We start from the raw sequence: 26,374 nt of genomic DNA on the forward strand, positions 1-26,374 counted from the left end.
CCGTGCTCTTCAGCTTATTTTTCAGTTTAGTTCAGCTCAGCTCTAATAACTTCAGTTCAGTTCTTATCTTAATTTCCTTCTCTCATAAAATATTCAGTTTAGTTCAACTCCAATAAGTTCAGTTTAATTCAGTTCAGCTGAGTTCAACTAATCAAAATAGGCCCTTCGTCTATTCTCTAAACTTGACAATATAACTTTCTAATTATTTTGCAGTAATTTTTAATTCAAATATATATTATTATAATTATAATATTAATTAAGTGGGGTCAATTAACCCACGGGACAATTAATAATTCATGACAATAAAGCAAAAGGTCATCTATCAAATGTTCACCTAAAGCAAGTTCTTGATGCATGACAAACCACAAACACAATATAATAGGCCAAGGAATTATGCTTGTCAAACAAGGTATAAATCCCATTGCCTAAATGAAATTTCGAAGAATTAAATAAACTTCTACTAATAATAGTCTATAGTCGAATATTCAAATTCTTGATGTGCAAAACATGACGTTATGGTTGTTAGTTTGTTACTCCATATTGAGTAGTATTGTTTCACAAGAAAATTTACAATAAATTAAAATTTTCTAAAAGTGGACTAAAATTCTTTAGTGCTTTGTAATATTCTACAAAGATTCGTCGTTTACTCATAATTTGCTGTTGTATAGTACTTTGTAATTTATATATATTTAGATAGCCCCCACTAGTCCACTCCACATAAATTGGTACCATGAAAACAAAAATACATAAATAAATAGACAAAAACTAAACCACAAAAATAAGAAACTAACAAACCGCGCGACTAATAGGCAGGCTAAAAGACTTATATTATCAATCATTTTGTACTATAGAGTGGTTGTAGTAAATTACAAGCAGTAATCAATTTCATATGATCTCACCCGTGACGCAATCATCAACAATTAGTGTGTAGCACGAGTAATGTCCTGAGTTACAACTTACAAGTTAGTATTTTAATTAATTCGTATTTAATTTGATAATTATATTATAATTTGATTGTTTATATAGTTAGTGTGTAGTTCGGGCAGTTTGGGTGTTTTTTTACCTCATGTGTAATTATTTTCTAATCTATCATGTGAAAAATTAAATTATATAACCTCTAATTTACTTAATAAATGAAAGAAATATTTAATATTATGTGAAATTTAAAACAGTAATAAAAGTTAGTTGAGATGATAAATGTATGACTTTTATGATAAAGTTACCTCAAATGCAGTTTCAGGGGTCGAATCTAGCTCATCCTTTTAAAATATAATACGGAGTATATATTACCATTTTCTTTTCTTTTTTTCCATTTTAATTTTTTTAAAATAAACAATCACCCATTATTAATATGCGCTTTTATAATTTTATGGATATTTGTTTGTGAAAAAATTAAGAAATGGCGTTAAATATTTGGATCAAATGAAACATTATTGTCCTTTGTGACTCTTTTACAAAATACCATAAAAAAGGGTTTATTCTTTATTTTTATATGGAGACACTATAACATAAATCTAATATGAATTTTTAGAAATATTTGTGCAAGAATGATGAATTGGACAACATTGTGGTTAAACTTTGGATTATTTTATTGACAAAGCACATTTTATATATGTTTTTTGAGATTAGTATATACTCCATACTTTATTAGTAATTAGTAACATATTTAAAAACACAAATCACAAATATATACTAAGCCACATGTCACCATAGTTTATCACTCATATGTCACATGTCACCTCCCTTAATATGTTCTTAAAATAAAATAAATAATGTTTAAGCCTTTATGCATTTTAAGACATGCAACTTAAAAGAGAAAATGAAGTGTTTCGTTTCCAACATGATAATTTAAAGTTAAACTAGTTAGTGCACGTTACATAAACAATAACATAGTCTTTTCAACTCCTAAAGTTAATATATAACTTAATACAATATGTCATTTCATACCCGCAATATATATGTATATATATGCCTAACTAAATTCTAAAGTAACATCGATGCATAAATCACAAATATACAACAAATTTCAAGAAAAATAACCTAATTAATAACTCGTGCATCAGACGGGTTAAAAGGCTAGTTATGAATACATTGTGGCCTTGTGGGTTTACAATTGGAGTTTATAAGTCAAGTTTAAAAAGATTGACTGCATCTTGCTTAAGTTAAAAATTTAATGGGAGAATTCATGTAAGACTTAGCTTCTTAATAGCACAAGAAGTATTTGTTTATTTATTAAGACGAAATGGCACAAGAGGTTTAGTTGAAAGCAATCCATTGGTAAATGTGAGATGGGTTACTATTAATAAGCCAATGGATGATAGTAGGGCAAATAATGAGAAATTGAGAACATTATAAAGACACCATATCGCTTGTGTGACACATATATATATATATGGGTTCAAATGACAACTAATATCCTATACCCGATATAAAACAAGAGTTATAGCATTTGGGAAGATAATTGGAGATTATAATAAATTATTGTGCATGGATAACAGAATCATCCACATATTACTATTGCTCTCACATTAATTTGGAGAGCTTTTTGTTAGTTATGTAATTTTATCTCTACTTCCTTTGTTTTATTTTCAATTTCTTATTTTAGGTCAATAGTTTTTTCTACACGGACTTTTAAGAGTGTACCATAAATTAAAGTTTTTACACTACATATTATCCTTAGTTTTTCAAGTAATAATTAGTTGTATGCTTGATTATCCTTTGTACTTGAGTTAATATGATGCCTTCTCCGATCCAATTTCAATGACTAAATATGTATCCTCTCAACTTACACAAATTCTTATATGTAGCTGGCCACATAGTGTAGCCAAGCATAATAGGGGTTATTTCGTTGTGTTATAGGGTTACCTGATAAGTGTTTAGGGGTTACTTTGTTAGTGTTACAGGGGTTACTCCATCAACATTATAAGGGTTTTATAGTCAGAGTTATTAGGGTTACTTGATCAATATTTTAAAGGGTACTTTGTTGTTTTAAAAGCAGTCACACGGTGTGACCACTTGCACACAAGACGTGCTGCTCAACTTACTACTTATGGACTTATGGTCTAAGGTTAATAACCTCTCTCCAACATTTTTTTTTATTTGATTGGTTATCGTTTGAATGAATTATTTTCTGTAGGTGTGTTAGGTATTATTGCTAGATAATTTCATCCACGTTGACCACATGTATTTTGTTCACTCTTTATTACACATCATTTTCATTCTCCCATTCTCACTAATTTAAATTTTGCCAAACTATGTTACGGTCTAGTGCACGTAGTAGGGAAGGGGCAATTTTACACGTAATATTTCACACAACAACAACAATAATAATAATTTTATTTATTTATTATTATTATTATTATTATTATTATTATCTCAAAAACAAAAAGTCATACAACCTACAATAAATTAGTGGGAAGCCGAGATACAATCTGGGCCCCCACTCCTCTAGCTATAGCAAAGCCTACCCTAGTAAAAATATGAGCTGCAGCACGTGCTCCAATGTCTTGCGTCGTCGAGAACCTCTGAATTCGCTTAAGCAACGCAATAGCCTCCTTCTCTAATTCACCAAACGAAGAAAAGGAGAAGGGAATGAACCCATATCCAATCGCCTGACAACGAGCCTCATACTTATCCCGCTTCCGCTGAGCTGCATCAGCCACAACCCGTCCAGGAATAAAGTCAGATAACCTTGACTGAGTCAAAGGAGAAGATCCTGTCAAATCAACACAGACATCGCGACCACGATCCCAAGAATAAAGTAACACATCAGCAGGTCTGAGGGCATCACCGTTCCCTCCAGACAACCCAATATCAACCTCTTTCCTTGCTGAAATCCCAGAACGATAGCAAACATCAACTAGGGTATCCCGAACAACATTATGTCTATGTTTAATACCCACGATACCAGCACACGACACCGCGTGATCGCCAAAAATATCCCCTGGAAAAACCCTTGAACAAGCAGAGCACGGTGTCGAGGCAGAGAACAACGGAACACCCAATCGGTAGCATAATACACATCGATAAGTCTTTGCATTCATAATCTGACCCAATCCTGAAATAGGAACGGCCCGAAGCCAAGCAGACGTGTGATCTCCCTGCTGAGATTTCCACAATGCTGATAGACGAGGGGATAATGAAAAGGTGGATTCTGCAGATTCGGTAACCTTCGTGAAATATATATCTGCCAATTTCTTCATAAGTTTTGGGGCAGCGACCTCACTAGGATTACTTAAAAAATCAGACTCCACCACGCCATTAAACAAACCCAAGGCGTCTTCAAAAGCTCGACCATGACCAACAATGTCAGCATGTCGAAGAAGCTTTGTTTGCAACCCAGTAGACTGCAACCGAGAAGCAAGAAAAGCATAATGCCGAACATCACCTGCAGAATAAACACCAAGCCCTCCAAACGCAAATGGTAAAGTGGCAAGCCGCCACTGCCAATCGCCAAACCCAGGTCCTGAAGCAGTAACAATACGCTCCAAAGAAGATCGAAGAGCCTCGTCAAAAGTGCGCTGAGCCGCCTCAAAAGTACTAGGGGGACAAGTACGCAACGCAAAGTAGAGTTTAGAAACTCCGGTACAAGCCCTAAGTAACAATAGCTCACACTGAGGATCATAATAATTATAATAATAATAATTATAATAATACATCCGTTAATTATTAGTTGTAACTTTAGGGTATTATTTAAAAGATTTTAATAAAATATTTCAAAATTATAACTATTAATTATATCAAAGGTAGTAAGTAAATATTACTTTATCCTTTTGAAATTATTTCTCCTTTTTGGGTAAGTCTTGTATGTGGCTAGCTACACGGTGTGACCACATTAATTTATAAGAATAATTCTTAATTATATATATGATTAACCCTAATTATTCAACTTCATTTTGTCCATTAAAGTAACTCCAATTCATTATATGAGTAATATCAACTACAAGTAATTTAGAAATAAGTAACCTTGCTTATTTGTTCATTTGAGTAACCCCTATTTTTTGTTTTAAAAATTAAAAAAATTATTCCACTTATGTAAAAAAGGAACCCTTTAATATTTTGTTTTTTTTTTCATTCAAGTAATCCACATATGCAAGGTAAATTGTAGAAACCTAAAAATGTCTCCCCAAAACTAAACCTGATGATGAACAATCTTTCACCACAATTATTGGGCGGGTCGAGTATTTAATCTCGGGAGTGCTTAAAATCCATGATCAGTCAAACACAGCTCACAAAATAGTCAACAAAACAGTCCTAATGTTTAGTCAAAGCATCATAGTCCAATTAATATTTTAACCCAAGCCTTTTTTAATTCATTCTCTTAGTATTTATTAATTGAGCCCGATTAATAAATAATAAGCCTAAATAATCCTGGAACTCTGAAACGACATCTAAAGGTCATGTACTTAGTGATTAAGAATTAGGTTTAAAATTAATCTGGACGACGCAGATTTAAGGCAAAACTGAACACCATGTCACTGTATGCACATTGCGTGACGGTGCTGTGCACCGTGTCACGATATTCAGCATCGTGTCACGACACACATGCCGTGACACGTCGTTCAATTAGGGTTTTTCCGCAGCACCTTATGATTTCTAGGGTTCCGTGCAATATCCTGTTCATTTTCTCTATAAATACCCTACTGATCCCCTCAGTTTGGGGCATCAAATCATTCTCTCGTCTCTCTTCTATGCTCTACCCTATTCTTCCACAATACTATACATACCCTATGTTAGTTTTGACTTTTGAGCCATTTGCTACGTATTAAATATGTGACACACACACAACATATATATATATATATATATATGAGGAAGCAATAACGGCTCACAAGCTACTGCTACTCTATCTTACAAATTAAATAATATTTAATGTACCACTGAATATTTTTTTATGTACCACTGAAAGTGTATTTTATGTTATTGAGAGTGTAATTTGTACTAGTGAAGCTCCAATGGTATTGTTTGACATCCCAATGAGATATTTGAACCTTTTTAAAAATACCACTGACAGTGTATCTTGTGCCACTGAGAATGTATTTTTTGTACCATTAAATCTACGTGGAAAAATTTAACTCCCGCATGAAACGACCAACCTACCCATGTGAGACACCATTTAAGCGGCTCACAAGATGCCGTTTGGACTTTGGAATACCTTGTATGTTATTTCTTGGTTATCAATTATCGTTGTGGTTGTGGTTGTTGTTGTAGTTGTTATAGTGAATGTGGAAGATCATAGTGGGGTTATTAGTGGTTTGCTTGGATAGTAAAGTGAAAGAGAAAGGGAAGGAAGGGAAAAAGGAAGAGAGTGGAACATAAGGGGATGGAGAAGGTAAGATTACATTTTCTCTCCAAATCTTTTTAACATTATAAGGATTTGGTTTATTAAAAAGGGAAGGAATATGATTCTTCTCATTTCCATTCCCTTCTCTTGTATCAAAAAGTATCCAAAGGAAGGAGGATGAATCCTTTCTTTTCTCTTCTTTTACTTTTCCTCCAATTCTCTTAATCCAAAAAACAGTGTATTAATGTAATAGTAATTCCTTCGTTTTTGGTAATTAAGTGTAACAATATAAATTTTATATTATTTCCGTGTCTCACTTTGACCGTAATATTTTTACTAAAATATTAAAACAAGCGATACTATTGCATAAAAATGTTTGATGTTGAAGATGTTTTTGAACCATCACAACTTTTTGGTCAGCGACATGGCTAGAGTTTCTGTATCATAGTTCTATTAAATCGTCTTTACGCTAATCAAATTCTTTTGTTATATTTTCTTTTCTTTTCTTTTTTGGTGAAAGAGAGGGGACAAGCCCCAAAGGAACAAACAAAACAATAAAACAAAGACAAAAAAAAAAGAACACAAAATAAACGAAAACACAGCTGCTAAGGAACCAAGCACTTGGCTTATCCGACACCATCCGAGCCCAAGCCACACACCCCCAATTCCTCCAATAAAACGGCACGGAGATCCGTCGGGATCGCCTCAATCATAACCAGTTTCTCGTTCAAGGACGCTCCATAGTTAGCAAGCCAATCCGCAACACGGTTTACCTCCCTATTGTAACAATGGGAAATATCAATCTCCTAATCCCGACAAGAGATAAGAGCCTTGCATCTTCGCAAGATATGTATATAAGGATAGCTACTAGGTACATCTTCCAATAGCAAACGGACCACCACTTCAGAATCTACCGAGACTTCAACTTTACGACGCCCACCATCCTAAGCAACCATCAAGCCTCGAAGCACAGCCATGAGCTCGGCCTTATTACACGAACATACCCCACAGTCCATAGAAAACATATTGAACAAGGCCCCATTGCAGCCACGAATTACCCCTCCAGCTCTGCCTAGATTCCCCTTAGCTGCCCCGTCGGTATTCAACTTAACCCGGCCAACTCTAGGACACAACCACTTCACTAGCACCTCTTTCTTCTTGCGCACCATACCATCAGGGCTTTCAAGATTACAGTCCATTGCTGTTTTGATAACCCCAAACTGAATATAAATAAAACTTGCTTGATCTACATGAATGTTTGGGTGTTCATTAAAACATCTCTCATTCCTCCACCTCCACAACCACCAACATGTAATGGCAAAGACACGAGGCCACTCACTTCCTAACTCACTATTACTTTCATCAATATTGTCTAGTATCTAGTCCTTCATCTCCAAATTATTTCCAAGCACTTGCTAAACACCTTAAGCTTTCTCCAAACAAGATTAGCAGTCGGGCATGAATGAAGAATATGTTCAATAGTCTCCTCAACTTCACCACAAACGATGCAACGCAGATCATCAGTGGGATTTCTTATAAATCTATTAGAATTTGTCATCAAACGTTCCTGAATAGCAAGCCACATGAAAAATTGCATCCTTTAGGGAACTGGCATCTTCCAAATTAATTTCCAACCCTTTACCTCCTCAATATTAGCAGCCTCGTCATTCCGAATAATGTCTATAGTTGATTTTAATGAGAAACCTCCTGAGGGAGTACCCTTCCAGTACACCGTGTCAACCGCATCTTCATCCTGAATGATTTCATGGACTACTATTTCACCAAGCACGTCTGATGGGAGGAAGTCCGCAAAAATATCGAATTTCCAACCACAATTTTCATCCCACATTTATCCAACAGTCATATCTTGTAACTCAATTGGAGGTTCTTCACCCATGTAAGACAACAACGGGTCTTTCGTTGCCCACCTATATATGATGCCAAAAGAATTTTCTCTGTCCATTCCCCACAACCATGTTGATGCCTTTCCTCACAATATCAACACTACTCATGATCCCCCTCCAAGAAATTAAAGCATTTGCTTTCTCTTTGAACATGTCAATATCACATCTATTGTCACAATACTTGGCCCGAAGAACTCTTGACCATAAAGTATTAGGCTCCGCTAGCAAACGCCAACCCAATCTAGCTAAGAAGGCACTGTTAGTGTTCCGCATAGACTTCATCCCCAATCAACCTTCACCTTTTGACTTTCGTCTTCACTAGCTTGTCCCTTGCTATCATATGGACCTTTCTCCTACATATTGTCCGTGCTTCCCCACGGAAATTTTCTAGTCTTCCAGTCTATTTCATCACATGTTAAACGCTGAATTTTCGTGGACTGCATTGTGTAACAAGGGATCAAATTAAGGGTCGATTGAATCAACGTTGCACGGCCTGCAATTAACAACGTTTTAGTCTCCCAACCTGATACTTTCCCATTGATTTTCTCGATCAAATACTAGTATTCCCTTTTAGAAGTCCTTCCATTGATAGTAGGGACTCCTAAATATTTTCCAAAATCTTCAATCGCTTCCATTCCCAAACAATTGCACACTGCATCTCGAGTATTAAAATTCGTATTGTTAAAAAAATAGACACGAGACTTTTCTGCACTCACTTTAATTTGCTTCCCGAAACTTCACAAAACTTATCTAAACACTCTTTCATTACTCCAGCTTGGACCTCACTGGCTTCACAAAAAAAAAAAAAAAAAAAAAATCAAGTCATCCGCAAAAGCAAGGTGAGGGATCAAGGGACCATTCCGACTTGCTCTAACTGGTTTCCAACTTTCCAACTTCATCTCTCTTTCAATCAAATGCGCTAATCTTTCCATACAAATCACATATAAATAAGGAGACAACGGAACGTTTGCCTTATACCCCTAGATTGACTAAATGCCTCTAAAGGCTCCCCATTCCATAAAATTTGGAGCTTAGCCAAATTAATACAAATCTGCAAATCATGACAACTACCACCAAAGGATGAAGTAGCCGAAGTTCCGCCCGAGGGAAACCTTAATAAAATCCCACTTCAAACGGTCACATGCCTTCTCAAAGTCGATCTTCACCGCCATAAGACCACCTTTACCTTGTTTATTGCGCATAGTATGGAGTAATTCTTGCACAATATGTCAATATCCCATAATAAACTTTGTCCAAAATTAAAAGTGCGAATACTAAAAAAAACAATTCAACATTTTACTACCTCCATTTCTTTTTAGTTGTAACAAAGAGGTACTCCGTATTATTTAATTGCGAGACTAAAAAAAATCTTTTGTTGCAACTAAAAAAACGAAGCTAGTATTAAAACTTTAGTTAGGTTAATTAACCATATATGATTACCAAGGTAAGCATGTTTTTGTGTGTGTGTGTTTAGAGAGCCACAAGGGCGGAGGTGAGAATCGATTCCAAGATTACCTGAAATCGGATTGGAAGCTATAACCACTTGGGTTGTCCCTCAGTCTTACCAAGGTAAGCATGTAGCTCTATATGGATAGTAACACCTAATGCAAGCTCTTCACGTCTATAAAACACAATTGGCGAAGTGGAATATGAATTGACTAGGGAACTCTTTCAAGTCAATAAATAATTATCCATCAATTTCGCTTGTCAATCAAGGTATACTGTCTTTTTCCTCAATGAAATTTCAAAGAAGATACTCCGTTATTTAACATAAAACACATCTTAAAAGTTTTTTTAAAATGTATGTTATATGTAGTATATATTTTTAATCATTACTCCGTAAATTCAATAATAAGAATTATAAATTATGATACGAATTATACTTTTTTTTTTTATTTCCTTGGAATAACTAAGTAAATAATATTATTACTCCTTCTGTTTTATTTTTTTTTAGTGTTCCATTGGAGATTGCGGCACTATTCGCTAAACATAATTTGACTAATGTTTGTGAAAAATAGATAAGAAAAAATATAATCTTGCGGGTATTTGTTGAAATAATCGTCTTAATGAATAGATAATTAGTATTCCATTTTTATAATTTATGGAGTAGTTAAAGATATTAATATATTACTAGTTTTGTATTAACATATATGTTATGTCAATATGGGACACTTTAAAAAAAAAAAAGAAGAATAATACATATAAATTCAAATGTGTTTCACTTATAAAAACAGAAAGGAAAAAAAAAATGTATACTAATGGAATATTCAACTTTTCGAGGAGAAAAACTTGAGGATAAGATTGCTATATGAATAATTAATCATCATTTATCAGTATCAGTATAGTTCAAAAGTCCCACAAAAAGCTTACATTAAAAGTTTTACAAAAATCGACAAAATATTCCATAATTTTTATCTATTTGTATACGACTATAATGCAAGAAACGTCGTTTACTACTCATATCATTTGTACTACGTAATTAATTAAAATCGTGGTCTCCACATAAAATCTGTAACATAAAAATCTACGACCACGAAAATTACAAAACACACCGAATTTAAGGATTTATACACAAAATTGTTCATTGTAGTAATCAGTCTCACGTGACCTCACCCGTGACGTATTTTTCTCAACAACGGTTGCCCCATTTTTTCATTTTTGTTTTTCATAACATCTTGGCATGTACCACGTTGCTCTATTTTGTTACTATATCACACGACTATAACGTCTATAAGTCTATAATCCCCGCTTTATCTCTCTGTAGTATTTTATTTTTTACGTAACGGATAAGAAGATAAATTGATTGCCTTCTAAATGATAAAATGTTTAAATACAAAAATATGAAATAAGAAGTGTGAAGTACAATATTGTCTTTGATTTGCCCCTTACTTCGTTTTCATAGCAAACATTTTATTGTTCCATATCTAAGAGTTGGAGTGTTGGACAAATTAAAGATTGTATAAGCGTCGTGTGTGAGTGATTTTACCTTGTTTTTGCATTAATTAATATTCTTTTTGTTTTTTTACTGTTTCATATTTGTTTGTTTTTGGTGTTTTCATAGAAATTTTAACACAAATACTTTTAACCACGAGTTTGGCAAAATTTTAAAATTTTGATATATGGAAAATGCTTGTACAAATTGAGAAAAATCTATTAAAACCTTAATGAATTTAGAGCCTAGGTATATTCAACTTTTTAATAAAGTTTAATAAAATTATACACTTTTCTCCTTTTTAAAATATTACTTCAAATATTCTTTGAGAAAGCTTCACCATATCAATATATATTGAAGATTTAAAGCCAAGACATAAGGTTGTAGTGTCGCCTTCTAAAAACAAAACTGTCTTAGGTATTGTCATTATAATTAGTCAACCAATTCAATTACAAAAATTAGTTTATTGTAAACTAAGGACTTGTTTTCTTTAACTTATTTCACATACTTATTACTTATGGAGTATTTCTTAAAAAATTCAGATCAGTTCTGTAGTATACACAAGGCAGATCGTTTGGGCGTGCAAAAAGCTCATCTTATAGCGGGAGAAGCGGCGGTTAACTTTATTAGCTTTACTCTTAATATGTAATCTGTTTGTATTCCTTTGTCAAAAAAAAAATCAGGTCGAATCAGACCAGATCAGAAAAATTCGGATCAGACTAGATCATGACTTTAGATTAATATTTACTTATCGTTAAATATCGATCGTTAATTGCGTATTAAATATTTTTATAAAAATTACATATACAAGTTCACGATGAGACGAATCTAACAAAATTCATTTTGATAATGTTTTTCTTTATAGATTAGTATTAAAATGCAGTCAAAATTTAGTTAAATTGTTAAATCAGATCAAACCAGACCAGATCAGAAAAATTCAGAACAAGGTCTGTTCTGATTTACTGAACTGGGCTGAACTGAACTAAATTGAATTAAATCAGATCAAACCAGACTAGATCAGAAAAATTCAGAATAAGGTCTGTTCTGATTTACTGAACTGAGCTGAACTGAACTGAATATTGTGTGAGAGAAGGAAATTAAAAACTGAAATGAATTGAATTGAATTGAAGTTATTGGAGCTGATCTGAACTAAACATAAGCTGAAAAGAACATGGCCTTACAAAATTCAGACCAAATCTACTTGTTTATGAGGAAAACAAGTCCTAAACTTAAAACAAAAAATTGACGCCAATATTTTCAACTACCAGCCCATTTCTATAAGAGGTTCAAACTTTTGATTAGTTTTTTTTTTTTTTTTTTTTTTTTTTTGAGGGGAAACTTTTGATTAGTTAACACAATTCTAATTATGGTGGGTCTTTTCCAAAATGGTTCTAGACTTGTTATGACCCGTTTATTTGGTATTATATGATGTCTTGTGTCACTTAATTATTTATTGGTGATTATTGGTATCCATTCCGGTTTTTAATTTTTTTTTATTTTTTTATTATTATTTTTTTTTTATTATTATTATTATTATTATTATTATTATTATTATTATTATTATTATTATTATTATTATTATTGTTTTTTTAGGTGAACAGAAATAGCTTGGTTTGCATGCTTCGATATCTGAGTCACTAAAATTGTTTGGTTATGATTTTAGGGTCGTTTGAGGTTAAAAATAAAAAATAAAAAAAATAAAAAAATAAAAAAAGCTTAGGGTTTGTTCACTTCAGCTTAATTTCAGTTCAGCTCTTATCAGTTCAGTTCAACTCCAATCAGTTCTGTTCAATTCAGTTCAGTTCAGCTCTTAATTTTCTTCTCTCATAAAATATTCATTTCAGCTCAGTTCAGTTCAGATCCAATTAGTTCAGTTCAGTTCAGCTCTAATCAGTTCAGTTCAGTTCAATTCAATTCAACTCATTTCAGTAAATGTGAACATACCCTTAATCAAGTAAATTTTTTTGGCATGAGTAATTTAAAAAGTACTCCCTCCGTGTTTTTGTAAGTGTTACACTTTCCATTTCCGGCCGTGTTTTTTTAAGTGTTACACTTTCTTTTTTTGGCAAAAAACTACATTAAAATATTATATCTCTCTCCTCTCATGGTCCCTACCCAAACCCATTACTATTTTTTTATTATATGCTTCCTCTCACATTCATTACTTTTTAATAAACTATTAACCCCACTATCTTTCTTTTACAATTTTTTAATACTTCAACTACCACACTTACCTTTTATTTTATTTAAGTCAAATTAAATTGCCTAAAACTATGTGCTGGTCAAACTGTAACACTTAAAAAAAACTCGGAGAAAGTAACAAAAAATAAAGAAAGTGTTACACCAATGAAAAAAAAGGGGTGAGGGAGTAATACATAGAGTAAGGAGTAAGTTTAAAAAGTCAAGTATACCTTAAGAAAGAAACAAATCCCTAATTTTTCTTAAGACCCATCAATTAATTAGAAATTAAATGAAAAATGGAATAATAAAGTTTAAAATTTTCTATATTCAGTTTAATGGGAATTATGATTTTATTACATGACAACATTAGTCACTAGACAACAAAAAGTTGTTGCTTTATGTGGGAGATTTTTTTTCTATATTTTGTAAAGGTCGAAATTGACGACTTACACATAATTGTGTTTAAGGGACATTGAAACTAATGAAATTAATCTATGATTGTGCTAAAGTTGATGTACCAGAAAGAAAGGAAATCAAACCGACTACGATGAAAAGGGGAAGAAAGCAAGAAGGGATTCAAGGGAATTGTGGGTTGCATAGGGTTAAATTACTGCAAAACCAAATTGTTAAAAGCATTTTATCCAAGTTCATTTTCTGATTATCTGTTAACTTTTAAGCATAGTGAAATCACGTGTATCTGAATACTATTTTGTATTAATGCCACTACTATATATGTATTGTGATGTACTCCCTCCGTTTTTAAATACTTGCCCCATTTCTCTTAGACACGCATGCCGATGCTAATATTTGATCACTAATATCTTTAATTATCAATAAGTATAAATTCTAACAATTGAAAATTAATAATCTATTGAGATGATTCCAACAAGTACCCACAAGACTATATTTTTTCTTATGTATAAATCACAAACATTAGTCAAAGTAGGACAAATGAATAATAGTGAAAAAAATAGAAATGAAGCAAGTATTTAAAAACGGATGGAGTACCATGTACTGCTTTATGATGTACCTTTTTGTTTCCAATTAGGTCAATGAGCGCAAAAGACATATTAATATCATAAATTCCTATATAAAGTGTTAGCACGTTGTGTTTTTTCACTACTTGAATAAGGGTGCAACATGTTGTATCACAAATCCGAGAATATTCTACAACATCAAAGACAAGAGCATTCGACAGCGGACGATTAACTTCATGTAAAGTGCAAACACAAACTAAGAAAAATTAAGCCAAAAGAACGGGCAACAAACGCTCGTTTTGACTGCCATAGTAAAGTAAAAACATGGTAGAAAACTAAACACGTGATTTATATATCCAGTTAATGTAGACAATTCTGTTCAAATGATATACAGTAGTACGAGTATAAAATTAGATTAAATACACCCATTAATAAACAACTGACCACTCTTTGCATCTTACAATTAAACAAAAAAGCAAAACAAAAAAAAGTCTTCTGTTTTCAGTTTTCATTGCTGTCGTCCAAACAATATCTTGAGCCATAAAAATTTGACCACGTCGCTTACACTTTTAATTTTGCAACCTTTATTAATCAAAATCAGTCCATCTTTTTATATTTATTATAAAGTCCACATTTTTATAAATTCATTTTAGCCTTCTTTCTCTACCTCTCCTTCTTTCCTTTCTTTCTTCTCTCTCTTTTTCATTCATTAATCTCATTAACACTTGCAAAACACGAGTTTATTTGCTTGCAAATTGCTTCACTTAATCATCCTTATTAAGGTTAGTCGTTTTCTCATTATCATTTCTCTTTATTTCTACGTATTATGCATTTATTATTTCCTCTTATATTTCCTTCATTTAGGTTGGTATGATGATTTATATGAATTGTATGATCTTCTTTTTTTGGTCTATATCACGCGTTGATGGATGTTATTAATGGTTTACTACATGTCTATGCTTAATATGAAATTTCCTGATTTAAATCATTTTTCTAAAAATACATTCTTAAATTTATTTACACACCTTGCACCACTTTAATAAGTAAATAAATTTTCAAATTTATATGAAATATATATGGAGTACTTTTTTTTTTTTTGGAAAACGAATTACTTGTACAACCTCCGTTTCATATTATTTGCAACGATTACATATTTTTCTTCACTACCTTATTTAAATCGTTGCAAATAATATGAAATGGAGTTAGTATGTAATTTTTTTTTTTTTTTTTGCTTTGATTTAATTCTTCTTTTGGTAGTAGGATTCGTGAATTTTTTTTGGAGCGATTAGAAATAATAATATCTCGACTTTTCATTAGTTTTTTATAAGTTGTATGATTTTGACTGTTTTTGAAATATAATAATAATGTTTTTTTTGAGGGATTAATTTATTTTAATGTAAGAATGAAGATGTAAGAGTAGAATCATTACCTCAGAAAATAAAATAAAATGAAGATATAGAATCTTTCATCGGATCTCTCACTAATTCCGTATTTAATAAAAAAAAAAAAGTACTCGTATATTTTTATTTTTTTTTTATTTATTTTATTTTGAAATGAAAAAAAAAAATGTATTATGAGTAGTGCAATTATGTTTACTGCATTTGTTACTAATAATTGGATATAGTTTGATTTGATTGGTCAATGTTACTGCTAGATTTCATCCACGTAATTTTTTGTCCCTATTCTTCACTAGAATTTTACACTACCTAACAAAATACGAGTACAAGGTTTAAGTTTATACGAGTACGTAAAGTCGTTAATTAGTTTACAACATTAGTAAAATCATTAATAATGTTAATGGTTTTATTCATTTAATACGGGTACAAAGACAAAATGGGGCTTTTTCGATTACTATTGTTTCAGGATAATCGTGTTACGCTTTGAATATTTTATTCTGGTATGATAACAATAAAAGTAATTATTACGGAATATTAGATTAATTTGAAATAAATGGAGACATAACTATTTAAAATTTTATATTGACAAGTATAAAAATCAACAATTAGTTGATTACGATCTTTACGTCAGCAGTGCAAGTAATACTGGTAAAGTTGTATACTTGTAGAGTTGTAGTCCATGTTTAGTATGAAAAAGTCCGGTGAAAAAAAAATAGTCATAGAGGACTCTAATCACTCTATAATCCACGGTCATTTTTAAAAACTGTCAAATTACAATCACCTTAAAAATTTACGATATATCTTTCTAGCTAGTAAAAGTTTTTTGTTTTAGGACTTGTTCTATTTAGCTTAATTTCAGTTCAGCTCAGCTCCAACTAGTTCAGTTCTTAATTTTCTTCTCTTATAAACAATTCAGCTCAGCTCTATGTAGCTCATTTCAGCTCAGCTCTATGTAGTTCATTTCAGCTCAGCTCTAATCACTTCAATAATTATTTTCAGTAAATCAAAACAAATCCTTAGTAAAGCTACCACTACTAAATAACTCCATGAGTTTTGACCAAAATGATTTGGCTACTCGTTTAGCCTCTCCGTTATCCAACTATTTTTTTCCCTAATAATTTTTTTTTTTTGAAATAATTTTTAAATAAAAAAATTGACACATAAAGCTATCAATATTAGATGTGGATAGAAAATCATAATTACAATCACCGGCGCCAGAACCACCAAGGCTTTTAGGGTTGTCACGCCTTGCCGGTGTTTTCACAAGGGTCACAAATACCACAACAATCAACATTCATATCGGCTTACACTAACCGATGATTAGCTTGCGTAATAACTAAAAACATGTTCAAAGTTTCTAGTAGAAATAAAATTGTTACTTTACACGTCTAAAACTACGCGTTTTTACTTTCCGTCCCTTAAAGTCTGTCCCATAAAAGTAACTCAGAAAATAACAATAGAACAACCCTACCATGCTAATCAAGAATCAAAGACAAAGTAGAATGGTAAAACACATAATTTGTTGTTTTACACTCATTTTTCTATCAAAATCAAAAAGCATTCTAGAAAAACCTACCACGACACCACTAGTTAGTAGTTAGCAACACCTTATAAATTACTAGTAATAGATTAACTTTATGACTAGTCCTTTTAATTGTTGTCCAAACATCACTAACGATTTAAAATTTGACCACGTCTATCGCACATTAATTTAATTAATTATAAACAAAACCTTCTATTAATTGTAATCAGACTTTGGATCATTATATTTTCTTCATCTGTCTTTTTCTGTATTAACCATTTGTTTATCTGCCCAGTATTTAAACTAACGTTTGTTTCTGAATTTTGTCATTACTTCCCTGTATTTATTTTAAAAGTTTTGTCATTATTTTCTAGTGGGATAGGCCGCACTTTTAAACAACAATACGGAGTAGTAACATGACATTAATTTTTTAAGAGCCTTTAGTAGAATTTGATCCGCTGAATTAAACTTCATTATTGTTATTAAGGGTTTGTTCTCATACGTTGAAATTCAGTTCAGTTCTATTCAACTCTTAATTTTCTTCTCTTATAAAATATTCATTTCAGCTCAGTTCAGCGCCGAGTTCAGTCAATGAGAATAGACCCTAACTCTATACTTTTTACTATCAAGTTTTATTTTATATTTTATTTATTTTAAGATTACTCGTATAGTCGTATCAAGTACAATTTGTAAATCTCAAAGTGAAGATCTTTATCATTTATTTCCTCGTCCTTTTTTTATGCTGTTCTCATTTTATTTATAGTACTCGGTATATTTACAACCTTTTTTTGTACTTTCACTACTCCATATGTTAATTTTTATTTTCACGAAAAGCTTTTAATTTCTTCTTAAAATTTTTGTTTTGAGGCAATAATTTCTTTTTTTTAAGTTGGGTCCATTTAAAGTTAATACTACTCCGTACAATTTTGTCTTATTTAATTTATTATTATTATTTTTTAATTCACTTCTGCTCTACCCTTACATTCTCTTCCATTTAAGTTATGGAGTACATGCTAAACTTTAATTTACATATCTCATTTTTACCGTAGTTTTTGTACAAACACATACAAATAAAACTTAATCATAATTTATAAGATGCTTTGAGATCATCAATGTATATTTTCAATGTATCAACTTTATATCGTATCACAAATACGTTACTCGTAAATAATTTGATATTTTAACAAAGTTATAAATCGATAAGCTTGTCAATCGTATTTATTTTCAAAGGTGTCTATATTTTTGTTACTAATTTTGGAATATTTCCAACCTTTTTCTTAATTTATCTTCTCATACGTAAAATAGTTTGGGATTCTGAAATGATGATTTTAACCACCATTTGATTCCCCTCATTTAATTCTCTGTTTCGTCAATTAATTTTGGAAATCTTATCTTCTGCTCTTGATTATATTCTCTGAAATTTATTAATTGCTTTTTGCCTATTTGGAGGAGCAAGCTTATTGCTACGTAATTTCCCTTTCAAATTTCTTAGGTCTTTATCATTCATTGTCTCGTGACAATGTCTTGTATGAGCCGAACTTACAATATGTATGGAGTATTTTTCTTAAAGTTTTTTTTAGCGGTCCTTTTTTTAAGTAGCAAAATTTTCATACGGTTTAATTATTATTACGTATAAGTTTGTTTCACCTAAGACTTGCTACCTGGCCGAGTTGACGGGGTTGAAAAAACTCCATACTTGAATAGAATAGTCCATCTTGAGGGTCATTATCTACAGCTAGATTTCATCCACATGTATTTGGTCACTATTTATTGCATACATCATTTTCATTCAATCATGTCTTTATTAATTGCCCTTTTCTTTTTTTTTTTTTTTTTTTTTTTTGAGAAATATTAATTGTCAAATTATGTGTTCATATATAGTGCAAGTAGCAGAAAAGGGGCCAAGTACATATTGTATCTCCAAAAAAAGTTGTTATTAGGTGGCCTTTTTATTTTTTATTTTTTCATTTTTTTTATGATTTTTGACCCATACTTTTTAATGACATAATCAAAATGAACATAAAAAAGCTATATTTTGGTGACTAGCTTTTCTTCTTTTCCAGCCTAATTCACTAGATTTGTAGGACACTCACATTACAAAAAAAAATCAACTTTAATGCAAATAATGATGCTTTTAGTATTTTCTGGTATCAAATCAACTTTGTTACTATTTGTTTAATGCTTAACTTGTAGAATCAATACTCTCACAATTTTAGCTAATTGCCTAAAAGTTGGTACCCTTTTACCTCATAATATGGAATTCTTTTGAATTTAGTTTTATAAGATTTTGTTAATATATTTAGTTTTATAAGATTTTGTTAATATATTTAGTTTTGCTCTTAATTATTTTCTTAAACTTTTTTCACAGGAAGTTGAACTCAAGTATTGATACATGAAAAGTATAGAAAGTTAGCAACTTTGTGAAGAACATTAAAGATGTCTTCCAAATCTTGGATTACTAATCTTTCATGTTCAAATCCTTCATCACAATCATTGTTACAATGGGTTAAGTTCATATTACTCTCTCCATGTCCTCAAAGAGTTCTGTTTACTTCTGTTGATGTTATTTTCTTGGCTATCCTCTTTGGTGTTTTCTTGTACAACTTCATCTACAAGGTTGTCTTAGGAAATCGCCAAAACTCGAGCATTAGGAAGGACACCATTGTGAATCGAGCTCGTGTTCAGACAAATGTTTGGTATAAACTATCCATCATTGTAACAAGTTTGTTAGCATTTGCTTATTTACTTGTTGCTATCATAGCTTTTGGTAGTAAAAGTCATGATTTGTCTTGGAACATTGTGGATAAAACATTTGGGATTGTTCAAGTATTGACTTATGTTGCAATAGTGATCTTGATTGCTCATGAGAAGAAGTTTGAGTCATTGAAGCATCCACTCTTGCTTCGAGTATATTGGGTTGCTAGCTTTGTAATCTATGCCTTGTTTGTTGCTTCGAGTTTGATCCGTATAATTTCTTACAATGGAGATGTTGGTTTTGATTATTTGAGGTTGGAGGATGTAGTTTCCTTTGTCTCTTTCGCTCTTGCCATTGTTCTTCTTGTAGTTGGGATTAGAGGGTCAACAGGAATAATGGTAGCAGGACATGAGACAGTAGAGAATGGAACTTCATTGAGTGAACCACTGTTGGAGAAACCGAATGTTAGTGGTTTTGCTAGTGCTTCATTTGTATCAAAGACCTTCTGGTTTTGGATGAACCCTCTACTTAGTAAAGGATACAAAGCACCTCTCACGGCGAATGATGTACCATCCCTTTCACCACAACATAGAGCTGAGCTAATGTCTGACCTCTTCGAATCCAAGTATCCTAAGCCACATGAAAAGTGCAAGAACCCGGTTAGGACTACCCTTTTAAGGTGTTTCTGGAAGGAAGTTGCATTTACAGCTTTCTTAGCAGTTATTCGAGTTTGTGTCATGTATGTTGGTCCTGTTCTTGTTCAGAAGTTTGTTGATTTTACTTCGGGTGTTGGAAGCTCTCCCAATGAAGGGTATTACCTTGTCCTCATTCTTCTTGTTGCAAAGTCGGTTGAGGTATTGACTTCACATCAATTCAACTTCAATTCTCAGAAGCTTGGGATGTTAATTCGTTCAACCCTCATCACTAACTTGTACAAGAAAGGGCTAAAGTTGACATGCTCTGCTAGGCAGGCTCATGGAGTTGGACAAATTGTGAATTATATGGCTGTTGATGCTCAGCAACTTTCTGATATGATGCTGCAGCTTCATGCTGTTTGGTTGATGCCTTTGCAACTTTCTGTGGCGCTAGCTCTTCTCTACAACTATGTCGGTTTAGCTATGGTCACTGCATTTATTGGAATCCTTGGAGTTTTAGTGTTTGTTTTCTTTGGTACAAAGAGGAACAATAGGTTTAATTTCAATTTGATGAAGAATCGTGACTCTCGAATGAAGGCTACAAATGAGATGCTTAACTACATGCGAGTGATCAAGTTTCAAGCTTGGGAAGAGCACTTCAACCACAGGATCCAATCATTTCGGGATGCTGAGTATGGTTGGCTAGCTAAGTTCCTCTACTCTATAGCAGGCAATATCGTGGTTATGTGGTCCACGCCTATTTTGATATCCAGCCTTACATTTGGCAGCTGCATTCTTCTAGGAATCCCGCTTGATGCAGGGAAAGTTTTCACCACTACAACAATCTTTAAGATGTTGCAGGAACCAATTAGGACATTCCCTCAGTCTATGATTTCAATTTCACAGGCTATGATTTCACTCAGAAGGCTTGATGATTTTATGATGAGTAGGGAACTTGCGGATGAGTTGGTGGAACGAGTTGAGGGATGTGATGGTGTTACAGCCATACAGGTTGAAGATGGTGTCTTTAGCTGGGATGATGATGGTGGAGAGGAGTCACTGAAAGATATAAATTTAGACATAAAGAAAGGGCAGCTTGCTGCTATTGTTGGCACTGTTGGATCAGGAAAGTCGTCTTTGCTTGCCTCAATTCTCGGTGAGATGCACAAAATAAGTGGAAAGGTATATTTATTAATCTTGTGTTTCTCTCTTTGCATTACTTGTTAAGCATTTATGTGTGGGTAGCTTTACTTTCTGTATATAAAAGCTAAAGTACTGCATTACTCGAACAATATACTTTGGAAGGCATATGGATGTATGGTATAACTGATTATATTTCCTTACTGCAGGTAAGAGTATGTGGGACTACAGCTTACGTAGCACAGACATCTTGGATACAGAACGGAACCATTGAGGAAAACATCCTGTTTGGTTTACCTATGGACAGGGAGAAATACAAGGAAGTCTTGAGAGTTTGCTGCTTAGAGAAGGATATGGAAATGATGGAATTTGGGGATCAGACTGAGATTGGAGAACGTGGCATCAATCTCAGTGGAGGTCAGAAGCAACGGATACAACTTGCTAGAGCTGTCTATCAGGACTGTGATATTTATCTTCTTGATGATGTCTTTAGTGCTGTTGATGCTCATACCGGATCAGAAATATTTAAGGTTAGTGATATTTTGACTTGATATCTTATTTCTTGAAGTGTGTTTGTTTCCTACATTAACATTCGAGGTTACTTGTTAAGTCAAATCGGGGTACAAGGTTTGAAACTGTCTGAAAGGGAGTCTTGCAGTAATCCTTTGTAGACCAGTATATAATTGAGCTGTTGTTACTTTACTCAACATGGTTTATTTACTTATTTGACGTTCTTTTGATTCAAAAACAACTGATTCCGGTTCTTCACTATAATTCTGATCTTTTCTGTTGATCCACTGCAGGAATGTGTAAGAGGAGCTCTGAAGGATAAAACGATTATACTTGTGACTCATCAAGTGGACTTTTTGCATAACGTTGACCTCATCATGGTGAGCCATTTCCTTGCATCAAATTTTTTTTCAGGTGTCTGCAATGCTCCATATTATAGTTTTATCAAATTTGTAATGAGAAAATTTGTTGCCTGACCAGGTCATGAGAGACGGCATGATTGTGCAAGCAGGAAAATACGACAAACTTCTAGAAGCAGGCACAGATTTTAATGCACTTGTAGCTGCCCATGATACATCTATGGAACTTGTTGAAGCAGGCAGTAACACCGAGCTTTTAGAAGATTCTACACAACAGAAATCTCCTAGAGAATTACCTACTCACAGCGAAGGTAATGGCGTGAGCAGTTCCTTACAAAGATCTAAATCAGATGCAACACAGAAATCAGAAAAGGGAGATGCTATGCTTATCAAAGATGAAGAAAGGGAAACTGGGAAAGTCAGTTTACGTGTGTACAAGGATTACTGCACTGAGGCTTTTGGATGGTGGGGTGTAGTTGCAGCTTTGGTGTGTTCTTTGTCGTGGCAAGCTACTGTGATGGCTGGTGACTACTGGCTGGCTTATGAAACTTCTGAAAAGCATGCTCCTTACTTCGACCCTTCTTTCTTCATTAGTATCTATACTATCATCGCCTTGGTTTCTGTTGTATTAGTCCTAGTAAGATCCTTCTTTATCACTTTGTTTGGGCTGAAGACAGCTCAGATTTTCTTCTCTCGGATTCTCCACAGTATTCTTCATGCTCCCATGTCATTTTTCGATACTACTCCTTCAGGAAGAATTCTAAGTCGGGTGAGTTTTATTTTAGTTTATTTTCCCCCCTTCATATCCTTTTCTTTTCCCATATAGTCATTTATATAGTATTTAGATAGCTCAATTGTCCTTACTTTTTGTTTTCATACTTTCCTCTAGGCCAACTGCCAAGTAGCGTAATACTGAGTACTGATTGGAACTTCCTATTGCTTTCAGGCATCCAGCGATCAGACCAATGTTGACATTTTAGTGCCGTTTGTTTTGAACCTTACAATCGCAATGTACATAACACTGCTTAGCATCATCATTATCACTTGTCAGTATGCCTGGCCAACAGTGTTCCTCTTGATTCCGCTAGGGTGGCTGAATTTGTGGTACAGGGTAAGAGTACTGGCCTCGCTTTTGATCTTTATATTGTATTTCTGGATGCTAAAAATTAAGAAGGTTGTAAGTAATGGTCAGAACACTGGTAGCAGGATATATAATCTTCACTCTTTTTCAGTATAATAGGACTTAACTCATGTTTGACTTGGTTGGCTAAAGCTTGCTTACTTGACCTTGCTTACTACCCTTGTAACCTTGTATACTGTACTGAAATATGTGATTGATTTTCAGGGATATTATCTTGCAACATCACGTGAATTAACTCGCCTTGATTCAATCACAAAAGCACCAGTCATCCATCACTTCTCAGAAAGTATTTCTGGCTTCATGACAATACGTTGCTTCAGAAAGCAGGATAGATTTATTCAAGAAAATGTGAACCGGGTGAATGCAAACTTGCGCATGGATTTTCACAACAATGGATCAAATGAATGGTTAGGCTTCCGTTTGGAATTGCTCGGGAGCTTGCTCCTGTGCTCATCAGCCTTATGTATGATCCTGTTGCCTAGTAGTATCATTCGACCAGGTTATTTATAACTTCTGTGGCACATTTTCCCACTTTTTTTTTTCTTGGTGAAATCCATACATATTCTAAATAGGGATGCTGAACTCTAATCGTGCTTTTCAGAAAATGTCGGTTTGTCACTATCGTATGGACTGTCCCTCAACTCTGTACTGTTCTGGGCTATGTATACCAGCTGCTTTGTTGAAAATAGAATGGTTTCTGTTGAGAGAATAAAGCAATTCACCGAAATCCCATCTGAAGCTGAATGGAAAATCAAGGACCGCCTTCCTCCTCCAAATTGGCCTTCTCAAGGCAATGTTGAACTCAAGGACTTGCAGGTCAGCTAGTTTACATGCTGAACAAGAAAAATTCAAAATTATATGTTTATGTCTTGTATCTTCAAGCTACATACAATTTGTAGCTTGATTTTGATGCTCCTTTTCTTTATTCTAATCGAGGGTAACTTATGTTTACAGGTTAGATATAGGTCCAACACTCCTCTTGTACTGAAGGGAATAACATTAAACATTAGAGGAGGAGAGAAAATAGGTATTGTTGGGCGAACAGGAAGTGGAAAATCAACTCTTATTCAAGTGTTCTTTAGGCTTGTTGAGCCTTCAGCCGGGAAAATTATCATTGATGGTATTGACATTTCAACATTAGGCCTTCATGATCTAAGGTCTCGATTTGGGATCATACCTCAAGAACCTGTTCTTTTTGAGGGGACTGTGAGGAGCAACATTGACCCCATTGGTCAATATTCAGAGGAAGAGATCTGGAAGGTAAGATCAACTAACTGCTGTTCTAAAAATGTTCCTTGCTTCTTTAGAATCTTTCTGACTTTTGTTTCTTTATCGAATTCACAGAGCCTTGAACGATGCCAACTTAAAGATGTAGTGGCTTCCAAACCCGAAAAACTTGAAGCTCCAGGTATAGTGTTTATATTACATTTATATATATCAAGAAGCTTTTTGATCAAAAGCAAAATTAAACTGGGAAGTAAATGTCATTTTTTTGGACCAATGTAACAGTGGCCGATAATGGAGACAACTGGAGTGTAGGGCAAAGGCAACTTCTATGTCTAGGTCGTGTGATGCTGAAGAAAAGCCGGCTTTTGTTTATGGATGAGGCAACTGCTTCTGTAGATTCTCAAACTGATGCAGTGATTCAAAGGATCATTAGGGAAGATTTTGCAGACTGTACAATCATCAGCATTGCTCACAGGATACCGACAGTTATGGACTGTGATAGAGTTCTTGTGGTAGATGCAGGTAAATATTCTAAGCTCATTTGACTAAAGGGTACCTCACTACAATAAAGTATGCTCAAACAATATTAACTCTGAAAAGTAAATTATGTCTGACAGGATTAGCAAAAGAATTTGATTCACCAGCAAGGTTGCTAGAGAGGCCATCAATTTTCGGAGCACTAGTACAAGAATATGCAAATCGCTCATCTGGTCTGTAGTCTTCAGTCTGAACTCTCTACTACATCCATGCATTATCATTGAGATGATGAAGCTTCATCCTCTGAAAATGAATGCTTACCGTTCTGACTTTTGAGATAACGTCGCATATGTCTTCTGATGTTCTTGAGCATGAAGCTGTTTTGATCAATAACTACTGATGCTGAACATCTCACACGGCCATTTTAAGCTGCTGCTGCTTTTTGGGATTGGGTGATCAATTATACATATTACAAGGTAGATTAATAGATTAGAAATTCTTAATTGGAAGAGATAAATAACATATATTATGTTCTTTTTGTGAAAACTTGCTTCAAACAGACTAGCTCCATTTACTCCATAAAATGCTCTTCTGATTCAAATTTAAAGTCTATGTGCCTTATTTTTGAATTTCTCATTTGGTTATATATTAAACACAAAATTAATTAGCTTTTGATCAATTGGAATATGAATTGATATGATGTAATGACAATACTGCGACAACAGTGGGTAAAAACAGTGGTATGAATAACAGCATAAAACTTAATATTATTATCAGAAGAATATAGAAATAAATGAGGTTACCAAAGTAGTGGGAGGAAATTTCCAATTGCCATTTCAAATGGTTAATTGTTATTTGGACTATTTGAGAGAGCCCACAAGGGCAAAGCTGTAGACGGAGCTCAACCTTAGGTTTTGGGTATCGTCCTTCAAAACTTTAACCAACTAAGCTAGTTGGCATCCACATTTTCATTTGAACTATGGACTATGATTAT

General features: G+C 33.3%; 1 protein-coding gene across 2 annotated transcripts; it reads left to right on the forward strand.

Annotated features, from left to right (window-relative positions):
* Positions 1 to 14,901: 14,901 nt before the first annotated feature.
* On the forward strand, positions 14,902 to 25,987 carry LOC145624093 (ABC transporter C family member 14-like). Of its 2 annotated transcripts, none has more exons than XM_081677050.1 (12): positions 14,902 to 15,059; positions 19,565 to 21,708; positions 21,876 to 22,196; positions 22,470 to 22,556; positions 22,657 to 23,304; positions 23,482 to 23,646; positions 23,881 to 24,175; positions 24,278 to 24,492; positions 24,631 to 24,936; positions 25,021 to 25,084; positions 25,186 to 25,425; positions 25,521 to 25,987. In XM_081677050.1, the coding sequence occupies exons 2-12, from the start codon at positions 19,633 to 19,635 to the stop codon at positions 25,619 to 25,621; spliced, it is 4,518 nt and encodes a 1,505-aa protein (XP_081533176.1). In that variant the 5' UTR covers positions 14,902 to 15,059; positions 19,565 to 19,632; the 3' UTR covers positions 25,622 to 25,987. The 2 variants fall into 2 exon arrangements, with proteins under 2 accessions (XP_081533176.1, XP_081533177.1); XM_081677051.1 differs by lacking the exon at positions 14,902 to 15,059 and adding an exon at positions 19,089 to 19,426.
* Positions 25,988 to 26,374: the final 387 nt, after the last annotated feature.

This window comes from Chenopodium album, chromosome 3 (assembly GCF_948465745.1).
Source record: "Chenopodium album chromosome 3, dcCheAlbu1.1, whole genome shotgun sequence".
NCBI classification, from domain to species: Eukaryota; Viridiplantae; Streptophyta; class Magnoliopsida; order Caryophyllales; family Amaranthaceae; genus Chenopodium; species Chenopodium album.